At 35.0% G+C, this 20,934-nt stretch overlaps 1 protein-coding gene across 3 annotated transcripts in view; it reads left to right on the forward strand.

Moving 5' to 3' along the window:
- Positions 1 to 20,934, forward strand: part of CADM2 (cell adhesion molecule 2) — a 1,274,389-nt gene that overhangs the window by 1,142,652 nt on the left and 110,803 nt on the right. For all 3 annotated transcript variants that reach the window (XM_070786560.1, XM_070786570.1, XM_070786566.1), the window contains one exon: positions 17,388 to 17,566. In XM_070786560.1, coding sequence (XP_070642661.1) covers positions 17,388 to 17,566 — 179 coding nt within the window. The remainder of the gene's footprint in view (positions 1 to 17,387; positions 17,567 to 20,934) is intronic.

Below are 20,934 nucleotides of genomic sequence, written 5' to 3' on the forward strand. Positions count from 1 at the left end.
GCTAAATCCTGATCATTTTAGCTCCTCTAAAACTATCAGTACACACAAATGTGTGTTCTAACTGAAGAGATCTTAGCTCCAAAAAACCAACTGAATGGCACTAAGTATGTTGTGATTAATAATGCAGAAAAATTTCATCCTTTGAGAAGGATTTCATTCAAATGATTAAAATATACTTGCAAATGTTTTCATCTTAAATTTCAATTATCTCCAGCATTTACTTACATGGAGGATTTAATTCCCCAGTTACCAGATAAATGATGTGCACTTTTACTTTTCCAAGACCATTGGTTTTAATATTAGCAAAGAAATAAGTCATGGAGCAGAAGCAGTTCTGTAATGGTGACACAGTGTTTAACATAAGTATTAGATCTTATAAGGTTAATTAGCACAATTTTATAGTAGTGAAAGTAATGGATTGTAAAGTAACTCTTATATGGAAAATAGGACCCTCTCATTGCAACATGCCCTTTAATCTGAATGATTTTCACACATCTGACTGAATAGAATGCTTACGGATACATTTCATATGGTATTAAATTGATTTTATACTGTACACAGATTGAGAAAGTGACAGATTCTGAGAAACTCAGACTCATAAGTTCTTGATTTAAACAACATGAAAATGTTCCAAAGTCTGTCTTAGTCAAAGGAAGTTTCTAGGAATGATTAAGTTTCAAAGACATTGACTATTTTCTTAAGAAAATATATTTTTTAAATATCATAGTGATTTTAAGCTTAATATACATAAACAGAGGGGCTTATTATTGTTTGGATGAGGGAATGAATGTTTACTCAAGATTTCTTGATCTTTTAACCAGGAATTAATATTCTGTGTTTACCAAAGCGGGGGAAAAAATGTTAAGTGTAGATAAGGGATTGGTAATTGTTTTGCTTTAGCACAAAGTCCTTGAGAGATTAGCTTAAGCATTTATCACAATTTTGAATATTTTTCCTTCAGTGCTAAAATCTGTCACTTCTTTAGGACCATAGCAATCTTATCTTTTCTGGGGATAATCTTTTATTTGTTGTGCCACAAGTTGTCTGGAATTATACAGTTTATACTGTGAATTCTCTGTTTCTCAAAAGTGTTACAATAATTATTAGTGAACACTACCTTATCAGTAAAAAGTGGTCCAGGATTTCACAAGCACTCTAAAAAAATGCCATTATTTTCAAGTTGTCTAAAGAGCACTTAGCTCTTGCATATAGGTTATTTTCTATTTCTACTGCAAGCCTCTAAACTTATAGGCAAGAAGTACCTTAAAAAATCAGAAATAAGTATCATATGCTCAGATTAATCAGGATGGAAGAAATCCGTTTTATATTTTCTCTTGAGATTTTAAGTCTAATGATGAAGTTAACATTGATGATATTGTCCCATCTACACTGAATCTTTAATGTAATGATACTCCTCCTACTTGACACTATACTAGTACAATCATTGATTTCCAGAATTTACATGAGTAGATACATTCAGAATCAGACTTTCAACTTGCAATTTAATGAAACAAGCAGGCTGGATTTTCTGCTTCAAACGGACTTCATTCGTCACCGCATTAAACACCTTTGACCCTATCAGGCAGAAATACCGATGATGATTTTTGAAAGGGGACTTCGTTGTTGAGCCTTTCAACAGGAATCACTGGGATTCTCAAACTGCAATAGAAGGGAAAAATTGCTTTTCATAGAAAAGAATTTTTCAACTATGGGAAATATGTTTATTCTGAGCAAGAATTAAGGGTTATATCAGGGATATAACAAGAGATTGAAGACACACCCAGAGATGTCTAAAATCAAAAGAGAGTAGAGACCAATGAAGAAGAAAGCTACAGAACCCTTTTACTCTTTCTCTCTCTCTCTCACACATGCACAAATACACAAGGACATATTTATTAAATGAGATGCAGATAACTTCAACAAGCTAGAAGTACAATGGAGATTTACATATTTTAAGGAGAAGCAGTTAAAGAATTTTCTTTAACTGTGTAATTTCAAGTCATTTTTTTTCATTTTTTTTCCCTCTTTGCTTACTGTACTATTCCAGCCCTAAATATTTGAAATGTTAGGACAGAGCCAGCTTAACAGTTGATGATACCAGCTGTATCAAAATATAGATTTTGCAAAAATAAATATTTAAAATATTATGTTAAAGAGTTAGAAAAGGCTGAAATGTGTAGATATAATATTTTAGTCATTTATGATAATTCTTGAGGCATATTTCCACATATCAGAAAAACAAAACTATTTTTTTAGTCATGAAATTCTCAAAGACCCAGTAATGAAATTTATTTTGCTTTAAAATCACCTTTCATTGCTCTTCGTGTGCATTCTTCCATGATAATTTCAAGAACAGTATTTTTAAAACAAGCCATTCACCTTCTCATTCTTTTTTTTTTTTTTTTTTCAATTAGTTTAGATGTTCTGACAGAGAAGATAGAAAAGTTGGGTTCATTAGGGCTGATAACCAGTTAACTACCATGGATGGGAAAGGAAAAAAAGTATTAATAGCATAGTAATACTAATGAAAGACAGAGGTAAAATTAGGAAGGGATCGGAAAATAAAGGTAAATGGTGGGCTCAGTAGTTAGGATTGGAGGCTTTGATGATGAGCTGAATAGTGAGCTGAAAAGATGGGAGGTCGAGATTGAAAAAACTGAAAAATATAAGGAAGTGAAGGAATGATAATGACAAAGTTTAGTGCAGGGTTATGGCTGAGTAGTGCTAACAAAAGATTATTGGAAATGAGAAGTTTTTGGGGAACTGAGAGGTCAAGATATTGGATGTGATATAAATGTAAGTATGTAGGTCAATGAATATTTAAAGAAATTCTTTTTCATTCCTATGACATCAGTCTCTTGTGACTTCTCTCAGACATACTGGATTTCATTCTCTCTTTTCTCATTTCCTAAATAAAAGTATTCTAATGTATCTGGTAAATCTGCTCTTTTGTGTTCTTTCCTCAGCTTGGACACTTGCTTGGCTCCAATCTCTCTATAAAAAAACTCCAATCCTGCCCTAAGATCGAATTTCCAATTTCTCATTCCCTTATTGCTGGATGGATATGCATTTCTTAACTTTCTTCTAGCACTGAATTTAGCTTTTCTCATATGGCGCTCCAGTGATAAAGAATCGTCTTGCCAAAGCAGGAGACATAAGAGACCCAGGTTCAATCCTTGGGCCAGGAAGATACCCTAGAAAAGGAAATGGCAACCCACCCTAATATTCATGGGTGGAAAATTCCATGGACAAAGGAGCCTGGCAAGATGCAGACCCTGTGTTCACAAAGAGTCAGACAGGGCTTATGACTAAACAACAAAATAACAAATGAAATCACCAACTTTTCCTTTCTGCTGTACCTGTTTGTTTCCAATCTGGTTTGTTTTGCTAGTTTGTCATTTATTTGATTAGTTGGGTGATCGTGCATTGTTATTTTTTTTCCTATTTAGGACTAGAATTGTTCTTATGATACAGATTAGACTCTATGAAGAGAGTTTCTCCTCTTTTTTCATTCAGTTGTTTAGTTGCTCAGTTGTGTCTGACTCTGAGACCCCATGGACTGCAGAACACGAGGCTGCCCTGTCCACCACCAACTCCCAGAGCTTGTTCAAACTCATGTCCATGAAGTTGGTGATATCATCCAACCATTTCATTCTCTGTCATCCCCTTCTCCTGTCTTCAATCTTTCCCAGCATCAGTGTTTTTCCAATGAGCCGGTTCTTTGCATCACGTGGTCAAAGTATTGGAGCTTCAGCTTCAGCATCAGTCCTTCCAATGAATATTCAGGACTGATTTCCTTGAGGATTGACTGGTTAGATTTCTTTGCAGTCCAAGGGACTCTCAAGAGTCTTCTCCAACACCACAGTCCAAAAGCATCAATTCTTTGGCACTCAGCTTTCTTTATGGTCCAACTCTCACATCCATATAGGACTACTGGAAAAACCATAGCTTTGACTAGATGGACCTTTGTCAGCAAAGTAAAATCTATGCTTTTAATACGCTATCTAGGTTGGTCATAGCTTTTTTTCTAAGGAGCAGGCGTCTTTTAATTTCATGGCTGCAATCACCATCTGCAGTGATTTTGCTGCTGCTAAGTCACTTCAGTCATGCCCGACTCTGTGTGACCCCATAGACAGCAGCCCACCAGGCTCCCCCGTCCCTGGGATTCTCCAGGCAAGAATACTGGAGTAGGTTGCCATTTCCTTCTCCAATGCATGAAAGTGAAAAGTGAAAGTGAAGTCGCTCAGTCGTGTCCGACCCTTAGCGACCCCATGGACTGCAGCCTACCAGGCTCCTCCATCCATGAGATTTTCTAGGCAAGGGTACTGGAGTGGGGTGCCATTGCCTTCTCCACAGTGATTTTGGAGCCCCCCCAAATAAAGTCTGTCACTGTTTTCATTGTTTTCCCATCTATTTGTCATGAAATGATGAGACTGGATGCCATGATCTTAGTTTTTTGAATGTTGAGTTTTAAGTCAGCTTTTTCATTTTCCTCTTTCACTTTCATCATGAAGCTCTTCAGTTCCTCTTTGCTTTCTGCCATAAGGGGTGTCATCTGCATATCTACGGTTATTGCTATTTCTCTTGGCAATCTTGATTCCAGCTTGTGCTAGATCCAGCCCAGCATTTCACATGATGCACTCTGCATATAAGTCAAATAAGTAGGGTATCTATATACAACCTCGACCTACTCCTTTCCCCATTTGAAACCAATCCATTGTTTCATGTCTGGTTCTAATTGTTGCTTCTTGACCTGCGTACAGCTTTCTCAGGAGGCAGGTAAGGTGGTCTGGTATTCCCATCTCTTTCAGAATTTTCCACAGTTTATTGTGATCCACATAGTCAAAGGCTTTGGAATAGTCAATAAAGCAGAAATAGATGTTTCTGGAACTCTCTTGCTTTTTTGATGATTGACTGGATGTCGGCAATTTGATCTCTGGTTCCTCTCCCTTTTCTAAATCCAGCTTGAACATCTGGAAGTTCATGGCTCACATCCTGTTGAATCCTGGCTTGGAGAATTTTGAGTATTACTTTGCTGGCATGTGAAATGAGTGCAATTGTGCAGTAGTTTGAGCATTCTTTGGCATTGCCTTTCTTTGGGATTGGAATGAAAACTGATCTTTTCCAGTCCTGTGGCCACTGCTGAGTTTTTCAAATTTTCTGACATATTGAGTGCAGCACTTTAATAGCATTATCTTTTAGGTCTTGAAATAGCTCAGCTGAAATCCCATCACCTCCACTAGCTTTGTTTTTAGTGATGCTCCCTTAAGCCCACTTAACATCAGATTCCTAGATATCTGGCTCTAGGTGATTGATCACACCATCGTGGTTATCTGGGTCATTAACATCTTTTTTGTATAGTTCTTCTGTGTATTCTTGCCACCTTTTCTTAATATCTTCTGCTTCTGTTAGATCCATTCTGTTTCTGTCCTTTATTGTGCCCATCTTTGCATGAAAAGCTTCCCTGGTATGTCTAATTTTCTTGAAGAGATCTCTAGTCTTTCTTATTGTTTTCCTCTATTTCTTTGCATTGATCATTGAGGAAGGCTTTCTTATCTCTCTTTGCTATTCTTTGGGACTCTGCATTCAGATGGATATAGCTTTCTTTTTCTCATTTGCTGTTAGCTTCTCTTCTTAGCTATTTGTAAGGCCTCCTCAGACAACCATTTTGCCTTTTGCATTTCTTTTTCTTGGGGATGCTCTTGATCATCACCTCCTGTATAATGTCTGGAACCTCTTTCTATAGTTCTTCAGGCACTCTGTCTATCAAATCTAATCCCTTGAATCTATTTCTCACTTCCACTGTATAACTGTAAGAGATTTGATTTAGGTCATACCTGATTGGTCTAGTGGTTTTCCCTACTTTCTTCAACTTAAGTCTGACTTTGCAATAAAGCATTCATGATCTGAGCCACAGTCAGCTCCTGGTCTTATTTTTTCTGACTGTATAGAGCTTCTCCATCTTCAGCTGCAAAGAATATAATCAATCAGAATTCAGTATTGACCATCTGGTGATGTCCATGTGTAAAGTCATCTCTTGTGCTGTTAGAAGAGGGTGTTTGCTATGACCAGTGTGTTCTCTTGGCAAAATTATGTTAGCCTTTGCACTGCTTCATTTTGTACTCCTAGGCCAAACTTGCCTGTTACTCCAGGCATCTCTTGACTTCCTACTTTTGCTTTCCAGTCCCCTATGATGTAAAGGAGATATTTTGGGGGTGTTTGTTCTAGAAGGTCTTGTAAGTCTTCATAAAACTGTTAAACTTCAGCTTCTTCAGCATTAGTGGTTGGGGCATAGATTTGGATTTCTCTTATATTGCATGGTTTGCCTTGGAAATGAACAGAGCTCATTCTGTCATTTATGAGATTGCACCCAAATACTGCATTTGGACTCTTCTCTTGACTTTGAGGGCTACTCCATTTCTTCTAAGGGATTCTTACCCACAATAGTAGGTATAATGGTCATCTGAATTAAATTTACTCTTTCCAGTCCATTTTAGTTCACTGATTCCTCAAATGTCTTTTCATTTACACCATATATTTTCTGGTTCCAAAAAGTTATGTTTATTTTCCCAAAGGCTCTCCTATTTTATCCTATTATTGTGTGTTTTCCTTTATTATTATTCCAAAATTATGTAAAACTTTGTTTTCTATCTTCAGAACTCTGTATACTGTCTCTTCATTGAATTTTTCTTTTTCTGATATTTCACACTGGTATATTTAAAGAAATTAATAATTTTAATCAGATATATTATTTGATAACATAGATATCTCCTATCAGAAATTTTTACTTCTTAAAAGCCTTAACAAAGTATTTTTATTTTTTATGAATATCTGGATTCTTCCACATGATACTCAAAGACAGGGTTGAGTGTCAGGCTAACTAATGTACCATTCTAAATGTATTGTGTTTTTAACCTGCACATTTCTATTCCAAACTTTTCTGTTTCTTTGCTTTTTTTCGCCCTCCTCTTTATGATCAGAATTTTCTCTACCACATTTCATTTTGTCTCTCATATTAGTGGCACCATCAGTCTTCTGGTCTAATACTAAAATAATACTTTTTCATGTTTAGCTTTATATCCTATTAACTTTGTCTTGGACTAAGCTTCTTAGCATATTTGATCCTATTCCTTAATATCAACTTACATCTTGGCTTTTGATTTTATTACTTCCAACTCAGTCATTACATCAAGCACTTTTAATTTTGCCCTTTCTTAATTTGTTATCTTAGCCAATAACAATATCACCTATTAACTCTATACTCTTTCCTGGAATTCACCATATTTAAATTAATCTCTTCAACAATATGGCCCCTGGAAGGCAAGTATCCTAACTAGGATTCTGACTGCTCTTGAGTTGGCATCTTCCATTTTAAACACTTAAAAATCCTACTGTAATTTAAGACATGAATCAAGAGCTATATCTTTCATAAAGCCTGTTGCAGTACAGTGCTGTTAATACAGATATGATGAATCTTTATTATGTTTTATAACTCATTTATGCCACTTACTATGCCCTGCCAAATATTATGCTTGATTATACATATCTTATATAAACTACTAAAATATAAATCATAGAGAACAGATATTATTTTATTTTCTGTATATCCCTCATAATTCCTGGTTTAAAACTTGCACTGATTTGTTTATGGATCCTTATTAGATAATAATTGTGCAAATTTATGAAGTAACTAGTCAAGAATATGTAGGCATATTTTAATTAACAACAATAAAAATATTCATTGATTTCTTATGTGTGTTAAGATATAAGTGTAAGAGTACGACATTTTCTGGTAATTAAACCCTTCGAGACTCATTGAAGATTACTATAAGCATGTCTGAAGTTTTGTTTTGCCTTAAGCAAAACCATATCTAGGAAGACAGACACATAAGTTTTTCATCGATTATGTTTTTAAAATGAACCTCAATTGTGACAAGTAAAACATTCAAAGTTAAGATGGCTAATAGTAAAAGTTATTTGATGTTTTAAGAATTGCTCCCTTGAAAAGTATAAAATCAATATATGAAAAAAAAAAAGAAAACAAATTTCATTATGATTAAGTTGCACAACAATGAAATCTGAGGAAAAATCACAGCTTGATGTATTCTCCAAAGGCCTAGATCTATATTTTTACAATAATTAAGAATATGCCTTTGAATAAATACATAAAGTTACTTACAAACTATGTTCAGAAACACCTTGTTTGATCCTCAGTAACAAAATAACTCTTTATGTATCTTTAAATTTGAAATGATCAGCATAATGAATAACTCCATAAGTAACCCTTTTCGATTTCTTAGTTTATATACCATGTCCTTTGCCTCCAACTGAGACTCACTATAAAATTATAGTTTGAAGCAGTTTCACAGCTTCAAGAAAGGCTACTCCTTGAACTTCCTTTGTGTTTATATTTTAAATTTTAAAAAAGGACGAAGCAACCCCAGCTTCTAACTGTTTTCATATTTTCTTTTTGTCTTTCTCTTCACTTGGTTGACATAGTTTGACTGAGGTTTATGAATGTAATCACCATGTACCCAACAGAGATTATCTGGGCTAGATTTTTCTCAGAATACTCCCTATAGGAATCCAATAAAATGAAAATTCTAAACTTGAACCCAATTCCGAACCCACTTGTTGATTAATTTGCATTTAATTTGTCTCCTTCCAGTTCTTTAAAAATTTGATAGCATGAATACTGTGGTTTTAAAAACAGACTCTGTGGTATAATTTCTTGATTAAAAAGTTTATTTAAAGCAGAAAAAAAGAATCAAGATGTTTATATAACTCTCACTACCTTCTTTTGCATTAGGGTAAAAATATGATAAGAATTAGAGGGTAATTAGGCTTTAAAAAAACCCATATTATTGACGCTGCAATCACATTTACTGCCACCTGTGGAATTTCTAAACTGAAATAAAAGCATCAGTCATCTTCATGTGCCATAAAAGTGCATAAGGTCCCAAGTTATTAACTATGCATTCATGTTTTGTCTTATATTAAAGGAAGTGCAAGATATATGTAATATTAGTATGTAATTTCTTTCCTTTTCTTTGAACCAGAACAAGAAATTTACTTGAATGCTATTATAGTGACTTTTGTTTGTTTGTTTTTGCTTTCATCTAGAAAAAGTAAGTTAATTTTTATAAGATTAATTTTAAATTTAGAACCCAACATGCATTGTGCTTTTGGAGGAAAAGTCACTGTAGAATTCAAGGGGGATATAGCCATTTGGGAAAAAGAAGATATCAGAGCATATATCAATTCCAAAATAGGAAGATATATTACTACTGTCCACTTTTTAAATTTTTGTTTGTTTTTTTATTTTACTGGGTCTTCATTGCTGTGTGGGCTTTCTCTAGTTGTGGTGATTGCAGAGAATCACCTTTTAGTTGCAATGTGTGGGGCTCCTCCTGTTGCAGAACATGGGGTTTAGGGTGCACAGACTTCAGAAGCCGTGGCACATGGGCTCAGTAGTTGTGGCTCCTGGGCTCTAGAGAACGAGCATAATAGTCATGGTGCAGGGTGCTTAGCTGCTCTGCTCCATGGCATATGGAATCTTCCTGGATCAGAAATTGAACCCATGTCTCTTGCACTGGCCCGTGGACTCTTTACCACTGAGTTACCAAGGAAGACTCCACCCTCCATCCAAATTTGTAAGGATATTAAAATTCTTTCCTTAGAAGATCTGTATTGTGGGATGGATAGTTCTATAACTGAACTGCTTATTCTTTATTCTTTTTGAGCATTAAAAGGAAAAATGGGAGCTTTGAAGGCAAAACTCATCAATAGACTCAGCAATAGGTATTCTCATCAATACCTATGGAGTGAATGAGTCCATGTACTGTTGGGAGAGTTAGAGGGATTGTTACTGTGGCATAACTTTACAGAATAAATATCTGAATGACTACCTCAAGAGTTTGGGTGGATATTAGTAATCATGTTTATATCAAGGTCAAATATTAAATAAAGCAGTAGTCTGAGAAAGTTGTGGCAATTCCTTCCAACACTAATCTATAAATAAGGAATTGTTAAAGATATGAGATTCTCCTATTCAGTTCATTTCTTTTCAGTTACTCAGTCGTGCCCGACTCTTTGCGACCCCATGAATTGCAGCACACCAGACCTCCCTGTCCATCACCAACTCCTAGAGTTCAGCCAAACTCATGTGCATAGAGTCGGTGATGCCATCCAGTGATCTCATCCTTTGTCGTCCCCTTCTCCTCCTGCCCCCAATCCCTCCCAGCATCAGAATCTTTTCCAATGAGTCAACTCTTCTTATGAGGTGGCCAAAGTATTGGAGTTTCAGCCTCAGCCTGTCTTTCCAATAAACACCCAGGACTGATCTTTAGGAGGGACTGGTTAGATCTCCTCACAGTTCAAGGGACCCTCAAGAGTCTTCTCCAACACCACAGTTCAAAAGCATCAATTCTTCAGTGCTCAGCTTTCTTCACAGTCCAACTCTCACATCCATACATAACAACTGGGAAAACCATGGCCTTGACTAAACAGACCTTTGTTGGCAAAGTAATCTCTCTGCTTTTCAATATGCTATCTAGGTTGGTCATAACTTTCCTTCCAAGGAGTAAGCATCTTTTAATTTCATGGCTGCAGTCAACATCTGCAGTGATTTTGGAGCCCAGAAAAATAAAGTCTGATAATGTTTCCACTGTTTCCCCATCTATTTGCCATGAAGTGATGGGACCAGATGCCATGATCTTCGTTTTCTGAATGTTGAGCTTTAAGCCAACTTTTTCACTCTCCTCTTTCACTTTCATCAAGAGGCTTTTTAGTTCCTCTTCACTTTCTGCCATAAGGGTGGTGTCATCTGCATATCTCAGGTTATTGATATTTCTCCCGACAATCTTAGATATCTACAAAACAAAATAGTGAATTAATAAAAGATTTTTAAAAATCTATTGAGGTAAAAGCAAGTTAATAAGACTTTAGAGTACAATATAGTAAATATACAATCATATTTGGTTCCTTTTTTTTAAAACTAATTTTCTTGCTATTTTTCTTCTTGCCCTAGGAAGAAACTGCTACACAGCTATATTTAGGGGTAGAAGAAAAACAAACATCTTTTGAGACCTATAGATTTGGTAGACAGAACACAGATCTAACTTTATCTCATATGAAAATTTTCAACTTTTAATTGAAAGTTAATTGCTTTGAAAGGGGCAACGCTCCGGATTGAGGATGTTAATATTCTTACTGTGGAGTTATACGTGTGGAGTTACACAGTGTTATCTGATGCCTGATACTGTGTCACCGTCCTGTGACTCCTGGTGTCTGCCTCCTACTCTTTCTCAGCTTTATCCCAGAGTAACTGTAGACTGGAACCACTTTTTAAATGATCTCCTTTGGTCTCCTGAACAGCAGGGAAGATTTTTATTCCTTTGCAGCAAGAAACTCAATCATTTCTAGGTTCCAATTAGAGAAAGCCTAGGGGTTCTTTTTATTAAGATGAAACACAAATTGTATCAAGACTTGCTAAACCACTTAATATTTTTATAGTGATATTAAGTAGCTTGAGCATTTTAAGTACTAATTCGAATATTTGTAGGCTATTTTTAATTGATGCATAAACTCTAACCTCCATTTTGTTAAAATTTCATTTTATGGTGTTAACTTTTTTTTTTGCCACCTTGAAGATTTATGATACAGTGTATGATAGAGAATCCTGCAATGTTCGGTGTCAGCAGTGACTTATACTGCTAGAATCTCCTGGAACTATTTGTCCAGGTGTTGTTCATTATTTCCTAAATGGGAGAATTATCTTTTTTAGAAGAAAACTTTTAAATAGTAACAATGAATAATTTTTCTAGATCTTTATTTTAAAGACAAATTTAAAATATATATCTAAATTTAATTACATATTTACAGGCCAATATATTTAAGATGTGATTTCAAGCTTACAAACACTAACAGAGAAAAAATTATGACAGTTTGGATTTGGGGAGTATAATTTATTTATGGAAATGCATAGGTATGTGTGTACAATTATCAGTGTGGTTAAAAATTCCAACTTATACATTAAGAAAGCATTGCCTCTTAATATAAAATACTTCTGTTGAGCAGTATTTTAAAGATTAATTTTCTAAAATTCAAATTATCCTTAATGTAGCCATTATTTTAATGTTGGTCTTATGTGGCTTTGTAGAAAGGACACAGTTTCTAATTATTTGTTATATGCAGTAAGTCACAATTTTATTGTGCCAGCTTTTTTCTTCAAAGAATGTTAAGGATGAGAATGGTTCAAGATTTTCCCGTCCATCAGTTTTAAAATAAGAATTAGCAAATTAAAATAGCAACAATAAAATGTGGGATATATGAAGAAAGTTGAGAAGTATTCAGGTTTGACTTTTATTAAAGATGCTATCATAATAAGTTGTCTATATAACTGGATGATGACATAAATTAGTGTATTATTCTAACGTTTTTGGAGAACAAGTTTTTACTAAAAGACTAAGTGATTTTTCATCACATTGCTGATTTGCTTATTTTAATACAATTTACAATATTTATTATTAATTGTTTCTCAACTTTTGTCTTTTTTGTGAAAGTTTACAAAATAAAAAAATATTCTTCATCTTAGAAAAGCTGCCAGGGTCATAGGCACCACGATCAAGACCTCAGTTCAGTTCAGTTCAGTCACTCAGTCGTGTCCAACTCTTTGCAACCCCATGAATCGCAGGACGCCAGGCCTCCCTGTCCATCATCAACTCCTGGAGTTCACTCAAACTCATGTCCATCGAGTTGGTGATGCCATCCAGCCATCTCATCCTCTGTCGTCCCCTTCTCCTCCTGCCCCCAATCTCTCCCAGCATCAGAGTCTTTCCCAATGAGTCAACTCTTTGCATCAGATGGCCAAAGTATTGGAGTTTCAGCTTTAGCATCATTCCTTCCAAAGAAATCCCAGGGCTGATCTCCTTTAGAACGCACTGGTTGGGTCTCCTTGCAGTCCAAGGGACTCTCAAGAGTCTTCTCCAACACCACAGTTCAAAAGCATCAATTCTTCGGTGCTCAGCCTTCTTCACAGTCCAACTCTCACATCCATACATGACCACTGGAAAAACCATAGCCTTGACTAGACGGACCTTTGTTGGCAAAGTAATGTCTCTGCTTTTCAATATGCTATCTAGGTTGGTCATAACTTTTCTTCCAAGAAGTAAGCATCTTTTAATTTCATGGCTGCAGTCACCATCTGCAGTGATTTTGGAGCCCCAAAAAATAAAGTCTGACACTGTTTCCACTGTTTCCCCATCTATTTGCCATGAAGTGATGGGACCAGATGCCATGATCTTCGTTTTCTGAATGTTGAGTTCTATGAATAAATATATTCACAACAACAAAACTGAAGTTCAGTTTTTCACCAAAATAAACAAATAATTAAAGCTTTTTCAAAAATAATTTCCAATGGTAGGATAAAATTATGTTTAAAGTTGAAAATTTTGACATGGAAGAACTAGGAAAATATTCATCATGTTAGAATACACGGGGTAGTGGACAAAGCATTGACTGTGCAGTCAGACCAGGCTTTGAATGCATCTCTGATGTTCTATATTAGTATCTGCATTACATTTTTAAAAAACCTTGTTCTTATGAGGATTATAGAAACTACGTAAAGTAACTAGGATCACTACCATTATCAAACACAGTGATGGATACTAATAATTATTTCTATTGTTAGTAATTATGTAAGAATGAAATCTTTGAAGACAAATTCGTGATTCATTTATCTTTTCTTCCCTAAAAGCAGATTTTGAGAATTCTTTGCAAGTATTTGATTAAAGGATAACTGTCCATTTCTATGAGCTCAGGTTTTTTAGATTCCACACATAAATGAAGTCATATAGTAGCTGTCTTTCTCTGTCTGACTTTTTCACTTAGCATAATGCCCTCAAGTTTCATCCATATTGTTACAAGGGTCAGAATTTCTTTCTTTATGAATGACTGAATAATATTCCATTACATTTGTAATTTATTTTCTTTCTTTTTGTAACTACTCACGTATCTTTTATTTTGCACCTAGGGCCCTCCCTGTCCCCTGTGCTTTCTTTATTCATTCATTTGTCAGTGGATAGTTAGGTTGGGTCTATGACTTGGTTATTGTGAATAGTGCTAAAATGAATATGAGTGCAGATATCTCTTTAAAATAGTGATTTCTTTTCCTTTGGATATATACCAACAAGTAGAATCACTGGATCATCTGGTAGTTCTATCTTTAGTTTTTTGATGAATCTCCTCTGTTGTTGCTTAGTCACTTAGTATTGTCCATCTTCTTTTGCAATCCCATGAACTATAGCCCACCAGGCTCCTCTGCACCTGGGATTTCCCAGGCAAGAATACGGGAGTGGTTTGCCACTTCCTTCTCCAGGAGATCTTTCTGAGCAGGGACTGAACCCACATCTCCTGCATTGGCAGGCAGATTCTTTACCACTGAACCACCAGGGAAGCCCCTGAGGAATGATCTTACTATTTTTTATAGTGGCTGCACCAATTTATATTCCCACTAATGATGTAGGAGGGTTTCCTTTTCCCATATCCTCCTCAACAATTATTATTTCTTGTCTTTATGAAGATAGCCATGTAAGTGTTATCTCATTCAGGCTTTGATTTGCATTTCCCTGTTTATTAATGATGATGAACATTTCTTCATGTACCTGTTGTCCATTTGTATGTTTTCTTTGGAAAAATATCTCCCAGTTCTCTATTTTTAATCAGGTCATTTTTTGTTATTGACTTGTGTAAGTTATTTCTTTATTTTGGATATTTACTCTTTATCTTATTTACCTACACATAATAGTTGCAAATAACTTCCCTCTTTCCATAGGTTGCTTTTCATTTTTTAAGTGGTTTATTTTGCTATGCTGAAGCTTTTTAATTTAGAGTGTTCCCATATGTTTATTTATTTATTTTTTTTATTTTGTTGCCCTTGCTTTTGGTGTTAAATCCAAAAAAAAATCATCACCAAGATCAATGTCAAGGATCTTCTTTCCTGTTTTAGGTTTCCAGTTTTACATTCAAGTGTTTAACACATTTTGAGTTGACTTTTATAATGTAAAACAGAGACCCAGTTTTATTCTTTTGTATGTGGCTATTCAGTTTTTCCAGCCGCATTTACTGAAGAGACTGCCTTTTTTGCATAGAATATTCCTGCTTCTTTTGTAAAAAATTAAATGACTATATATGCGTGACTTTATTTTTGAGTTTTCTATTCCATTGATCTATGGGTCTGTATTTTTACCAATATCATACTGTTTTAATTACTACATCTTTGAAATATCATTTGAAATCAGGAAGTGTGAAACCTCCAGCTTTTTTCCCCTTTCTCAAGATTACTTGCCTGCTGCTATGGCTTAGTTGCTTCAGTCGTGTCCGACTCTGTGTGACCCCATAGACGGCAGCCCACCAGGCTCCCCCGTCCCTGGGATTCTCCAGGCAAGATCACTGGAGTGGGTTGCCATTTCCTTCTCCAATGCATGAAAGTGAAAAGTGAAAGTGAAGCTGCTTGGTCGTGTCCGACCCTCAGCGACCCCATGGACTGCAGCCTTCCAGGCTCCTCCATCCATGGGATTTTCCAGGCAAGAGTACTGGAGTGGGATGCCACTGCCTTCTCTGGATTACTTGCCTATTTGGGGCTTTTTGTTGTTCCATACATATTTTAGGATTGTTTGTCATTTTTATATGAAAAGTTGCCATTAGAATTTTGATAAAGATTACATTAAATTTGCAGATTGCTTAGGGTACAATGGACTTTTAATACTAATTCTTTCAATCTATAAGCACAGATTATTTTTCTACTTATTTGTCCTCTTCAGTTTCTTTCATTAATATCTTATAGTTTTCAGTGTATAGATCTTTCACTTTCTTGGTCAGGTTTTCTTTGTAAGTATTTTATTCTTTTTGATGCAATTGTAAAATAGGTTGTTTTCTTAATTTCTGTTTCCAATGTTTCATTGATAGCGTTTATAAATTTAATTGATTTTTGTATATTCATATTGTATCTTGTAACTTTAAATTCATTTATTAGTTTTAGCAGTTCTTTCAGTGGAATTTTTAGAGTTTCCTATGTTTAGTTGCTAAGTCATGTCTAAGTCTTTGTGACCCCATGTAGCCCACCACACTCCTCTGTGCATGGGATTCTCCAGGCAAGAATACTGAAGTGGGTTGTATTTCCTTCTCTAATATATGTTCTCATGTCATCTGCAAATGAAGACAGTTTTACTTCTTCATTTCCAACTTGGTTGTCTTTTATTTATTTTCCTGCTTAAGTGCTATGGCTAGGAATCCCAGTACAATGTTGAATAAAAGTGGCTGGAGGCAGGGGTAGGGGTCGGGGAAATGGGTGAACATGGTTTAAAGGTACAAAATTTCAGTTATAAGGTAAGTTCTGAGTATATAATGTATAGTATGCTGACTGTAATTAATAATATTTGATCATAAAAGGTATTAAGAGAGTAGATCTTAAAAGTTCTCATCAAAATAAAAAAATTATAACTATGTGAGGTGATGGGTATTAAGTAAGTTTATTGTGGCAATCACATTTCAACATTTATATATATATATATCAAATCATTATTCTGTGTACCTTAAACTAGTTTAATGTTATGTGTCAATTATATCTCAATAAAACTAAGGCAAATAAAAAGAGTACTTTCAGGAACAAAAGCCTCTAGGGACATGAGAAAATAAGAAAGGTAAGAGGGAGAAGTTTCAGGTGGTTTCAGGCAAAGTTGTGCCATTATGGTGGCCCCAAACGCAAAGGTATAATTCCAGGTACTTCTGTGGAAGTCTGCTCCAATAGCCCAAAGGCAGTCTTCCAGAAGCCAGTAGGTATGAACGATTTAGCCACAGAATCTGGTCCCAGGACCTGTAGTCTATTGGTGACTACTCTAATGACTCCACTAATTAGTTCCTTAATATATCTCTCTTTTGTTAAGGAGAAAAGAATTAAATTATAATTGTTATATCTCCAAATCTTCTGAGTGAGTGTATTATGGTTCTTTTGGTGTCTTATAGAAGTTAGCAGGGCTTCCCTGGTGGCTCAGATGGTAAAGAATCTGCCTGCAATGTGGGACACCTGGGTTCTATCCCTGGGTTGGGAAGATCCCCTGGAGAAGAGCATGGCAACCCACTCCAGTGTTCTTGCCTGGAAAATCCCATGCACAGAGGAGCCTGGTGTGCCACAGTCCATGGGGTCACAAAGAGTCAACACGACTGAATGACTAAGTACAGCATAGCACAGAAATTAGCAAGCACATTGCTATCCACAAAATGGGTGTTAAATAGAAACTGTTTGATTTATTTGAGTCACATGTAACATTTCGTATATATATATATTTTTTTTCTTTTTTTTTGTCTATATGTATGTTTAAATCCAATAGGCCAGAACCTGTTTTGTGGACAAAGGATGGTGGAGAATTACCAGATCCTGACAGAATGGTTGTGAGTGGTAGGGAGCTAAACATTCTTTTCCTCAACAAAACGGATAATGGTACATACCGATGTGAAGCTACAAATACTATTGGCCAAAGCAGTGCAGAGTACGTTCTCATTGTACATGGTGAGTACCTTTTTGACATTACTATGCATGTAAGAATGAATGACCTGAAAAACTGCTAAAATATATCAAAATCTTTATAATACTAAACACATTTAAACAGGTTTTCATTTTCTTTCAGAAGAACTTCTCATAAGTATAAATATCTCCAAGATTCACAATCAATATGTTTTGAATCAAAATAATAACATAAAATTAAAGCATATATTAGGAAATAAAAACTGTTTTGTAAATGATTTTTTAATTGCAAATATACTGTGTATTGTTTGATGGTGACTAGTAAATCATATTAATGGTTTTCTTTATGCTTTACAAATAAATGCTTTTAATAACAAATCAGAATCATGAAAACTTTCCTTAAGTTAATTTTGGAAATTATCATAAAAGCATGTTTTATAATCACTATTAGTAGTTTTACAAAGAATGATAGTAGGTCATCAAGATGCAGCAGAGACAGAGGTATACAGTAATAATGACACCTGCACTAATTTCTCATGCATAATAATTTAAAACGCCCACAAACATTTTTTTTCTCCTCTCATTAGTCTCATATTTTGAGTAAATATAGGCAAAATTGCAAAAAGACATGCCAATTCCCAAGATTAGAGAGAATTTCTATTTTCTGTAAACTCCAAAAGTCAGGACAGATTGTTCATGAAGTAGCTTTAACATATTGTTAAATGAAGATGAACTTTTATGAAATTGGTAAATATCACAATAAATGAAGTTAGTCATGTTTCTTTATTTCAAGACTTCTCAGAGTTTATTTACAGGGTACAATGTGAACCTCAAAGAGAAAAAAAGCATTATAGAATGTAAGATTTTTCTTGTATATTTCACCAAGAAAACATTTTCTAAAACTAATATGTTCTATATAATGTTACAGTATTTGAATGAGTATTGTGTAAAATCTATACAAAGCTGTAATAAATCTAGTGGATCTTAGAAGTTACAGAGTACATTTATTTGAAATGTTACTCATGAATATACGTATGAAATAACTGTAAGAAACATGGATTAATTCTATAACTTTCCAAAAAGAGGAATTTGGGGGATAAGTTTTAATTCTTTGTAAAGTGATTTAATTTTAGGGGAAAAATAACCCCGTTTGTTTTTCCAAAGATACTTATGTTGTTATGATACAGGCCAAAATAATATATTGAATCAATTTACAAAACTGTCTTATTTTCGAATTGCTTTAGTGTCTACCATTTCTCAGTTCTTAGCAACAATTTGCTCTTGAAGGTAAACAACGGCTTGTGCTGAGTAGACTTTCCACATATAAACATGTTGAAAACAGGAGAGCTGAGAGAGTAATTTATGGTATCTCATGAATTGTGCAAATCTCAGTTTTGGGGAAAGTTCAGCCTGATCAAGTTAGACTGATAAATTGGAATTAAATGTGGTAACCCCCTGTAGACAAACCCTGCCAGGCTCACTGCCAGAGAGAATATAACAACCCTGAGTGTGTCAAGAAGATAAGTTAGATCCTTAGAGCAGGATCCAGGAGTCACTTACAGTTCCTGCTGACTGGGATGTTTAGATACCACAGTCATGGAAGTGAAGTCTGATTCACCCTCAACTTCAAGTGCTGGTCTCACCTCACAATTTTGGGGAAACTGAGGGATGTTGCATAGCATGTCACATGTTGAAAGCGATGTGACATAAAAATATACACAATTAGAAGGGAAGTGACAGAAGAAATAATATACTTTGTAGAAAAATATGTCATTCATTTTTTTTAAGTAATTCAAGTAGGGGAAAATTCATATGTTTGCTCAGTGTTTGCAAGCTAGCCAACAGTATGATTTCCTAAAGAGACAAGCTACCTTTAGGTAGTTGGCAGTTGACATATTTCTAATAAATATTTCTCTGAGCACTGTGTAAGAAGTCATTTTTGGCTTTGCTTTTTGAACTACAGTTCATGAAAAGCACCCCATAGATTAGTGCTATTCACGCTGCTAGATAAATGCTGTGAAGTTCAACACTGGTTTACCTAGGATTATTGACACAAGTAATGAGAGGCTCGATGAAACAGTGAAACCACATTACACTGTGTTTTAAAAGGGCTCCAATTGGGTTCATTACAAAATAAAGTTTTGTTTTTTTTCTCTCCTTTGCACACAGGGTATAATGCCTCATTAGTCACTGGTTGTATAAATATAAAAAGCTACTCTCTTCTATTAATGGTTTGGCTGTTTCAAAACCCGACTCAATGATGAAATTTGAGTGGCATTTCGATCTATAATGAATGCTATATGCATTTCAGAATGGAGTGATAAATGATTATTTGTGAGAACTTTACCCTTTTATCTTTTACACCAAGTTTGATTTTGCATTAGCTGTGATAATTTAATTTAGCTCTAGCACAGAAGGGCCTTTCATGAGCTGAGACCATCTTTGACTCTACCACAGTTACCTAAGTTCTATTGATTCTTAACTTGATGAAGGTCGGAGCACTTTGCTGTGAAATCATCTGCTATCTAGATGCCATCCTAATAGATTTTATTCTTTGGGTGTCAGTGCAAGAGCATTATTTAAATGTTTTCACATCTAATTGTTAACAGCACTGACATTTTGTGTCAACAACACTGGAGGGTCCCCACCCACCTCATTCCTTATAATGACCCCTTTGGAAATTAAAGCATTAGAACTACAGACAGTAATTTGAAACTACCAGTCTGAATCTCATTCTCAGTGAAAGGCCTAACAAAATTCAGTATACAAGTACCTGTAAGATAAAACATTGCACTTTTGAAACATTTGTACTGTAGAGATCCCATTAGAAAAAAAAAATAGCATTTTTCATTAACAAGCTCAGCAGTGGAAACATTAATCTGTTAAATTGCTAGCCATTGTTATACTATTAATTCCTGTGACCACAATAGTTTTGTGTTTTCTGCTGCTATGTAAAAATATTGAAGTTAGTCTCATATTGTTATTGTTATCATGCTATTTATTTCTTTTGAATGGTTAATTACGTCCATATTAATGGTCCCATATTAATGGTATGTTGTTCTATTGCTGTTCTTGTTATTTGAAGAACTCAGATCAACAGAAACATTTCTTCAGTAACCAAATAAACATTTAGCATTTATCCACTGAGTGCAAATTCACTATAGGAACAAAAGTGAATAGCACTCAAGGAGTTTAAACATGGAAAATAAGCATTCAGTAAGTATAGTACAAAAATCATAGAACTCTAGGAGAATGAATATACAATAGTGTAAATGTCAGGGTTTGTGACAACATGGCTCAAGTGTCTGGAATTTAAAAAAAAAAGAGTAACATTAGTACTCCTGGATTATTCATAAATAAATGGCATACAACACAAATAGAAGTGTCTACCAGTGCCAGTTACATAGATATAA

Source organism: Bos indicus, chromosome 1, assembly GCF_029378745.1.
Source record: "Bos indicus isolate NIAB-ARS_2022 breed Sahiwal x Tharparkar chromosome 1, NIAB-ARS_B.indTharparkar_mat_pri_1.0, whole genome shotgun sequence".
Classification (NCBI taxonomy): domain Eukaryota; kingdom Metazoa; phylum Chordata; class Mammalia; order Artiodactyla; family Bovidae; genus Bos; species Bos indicus.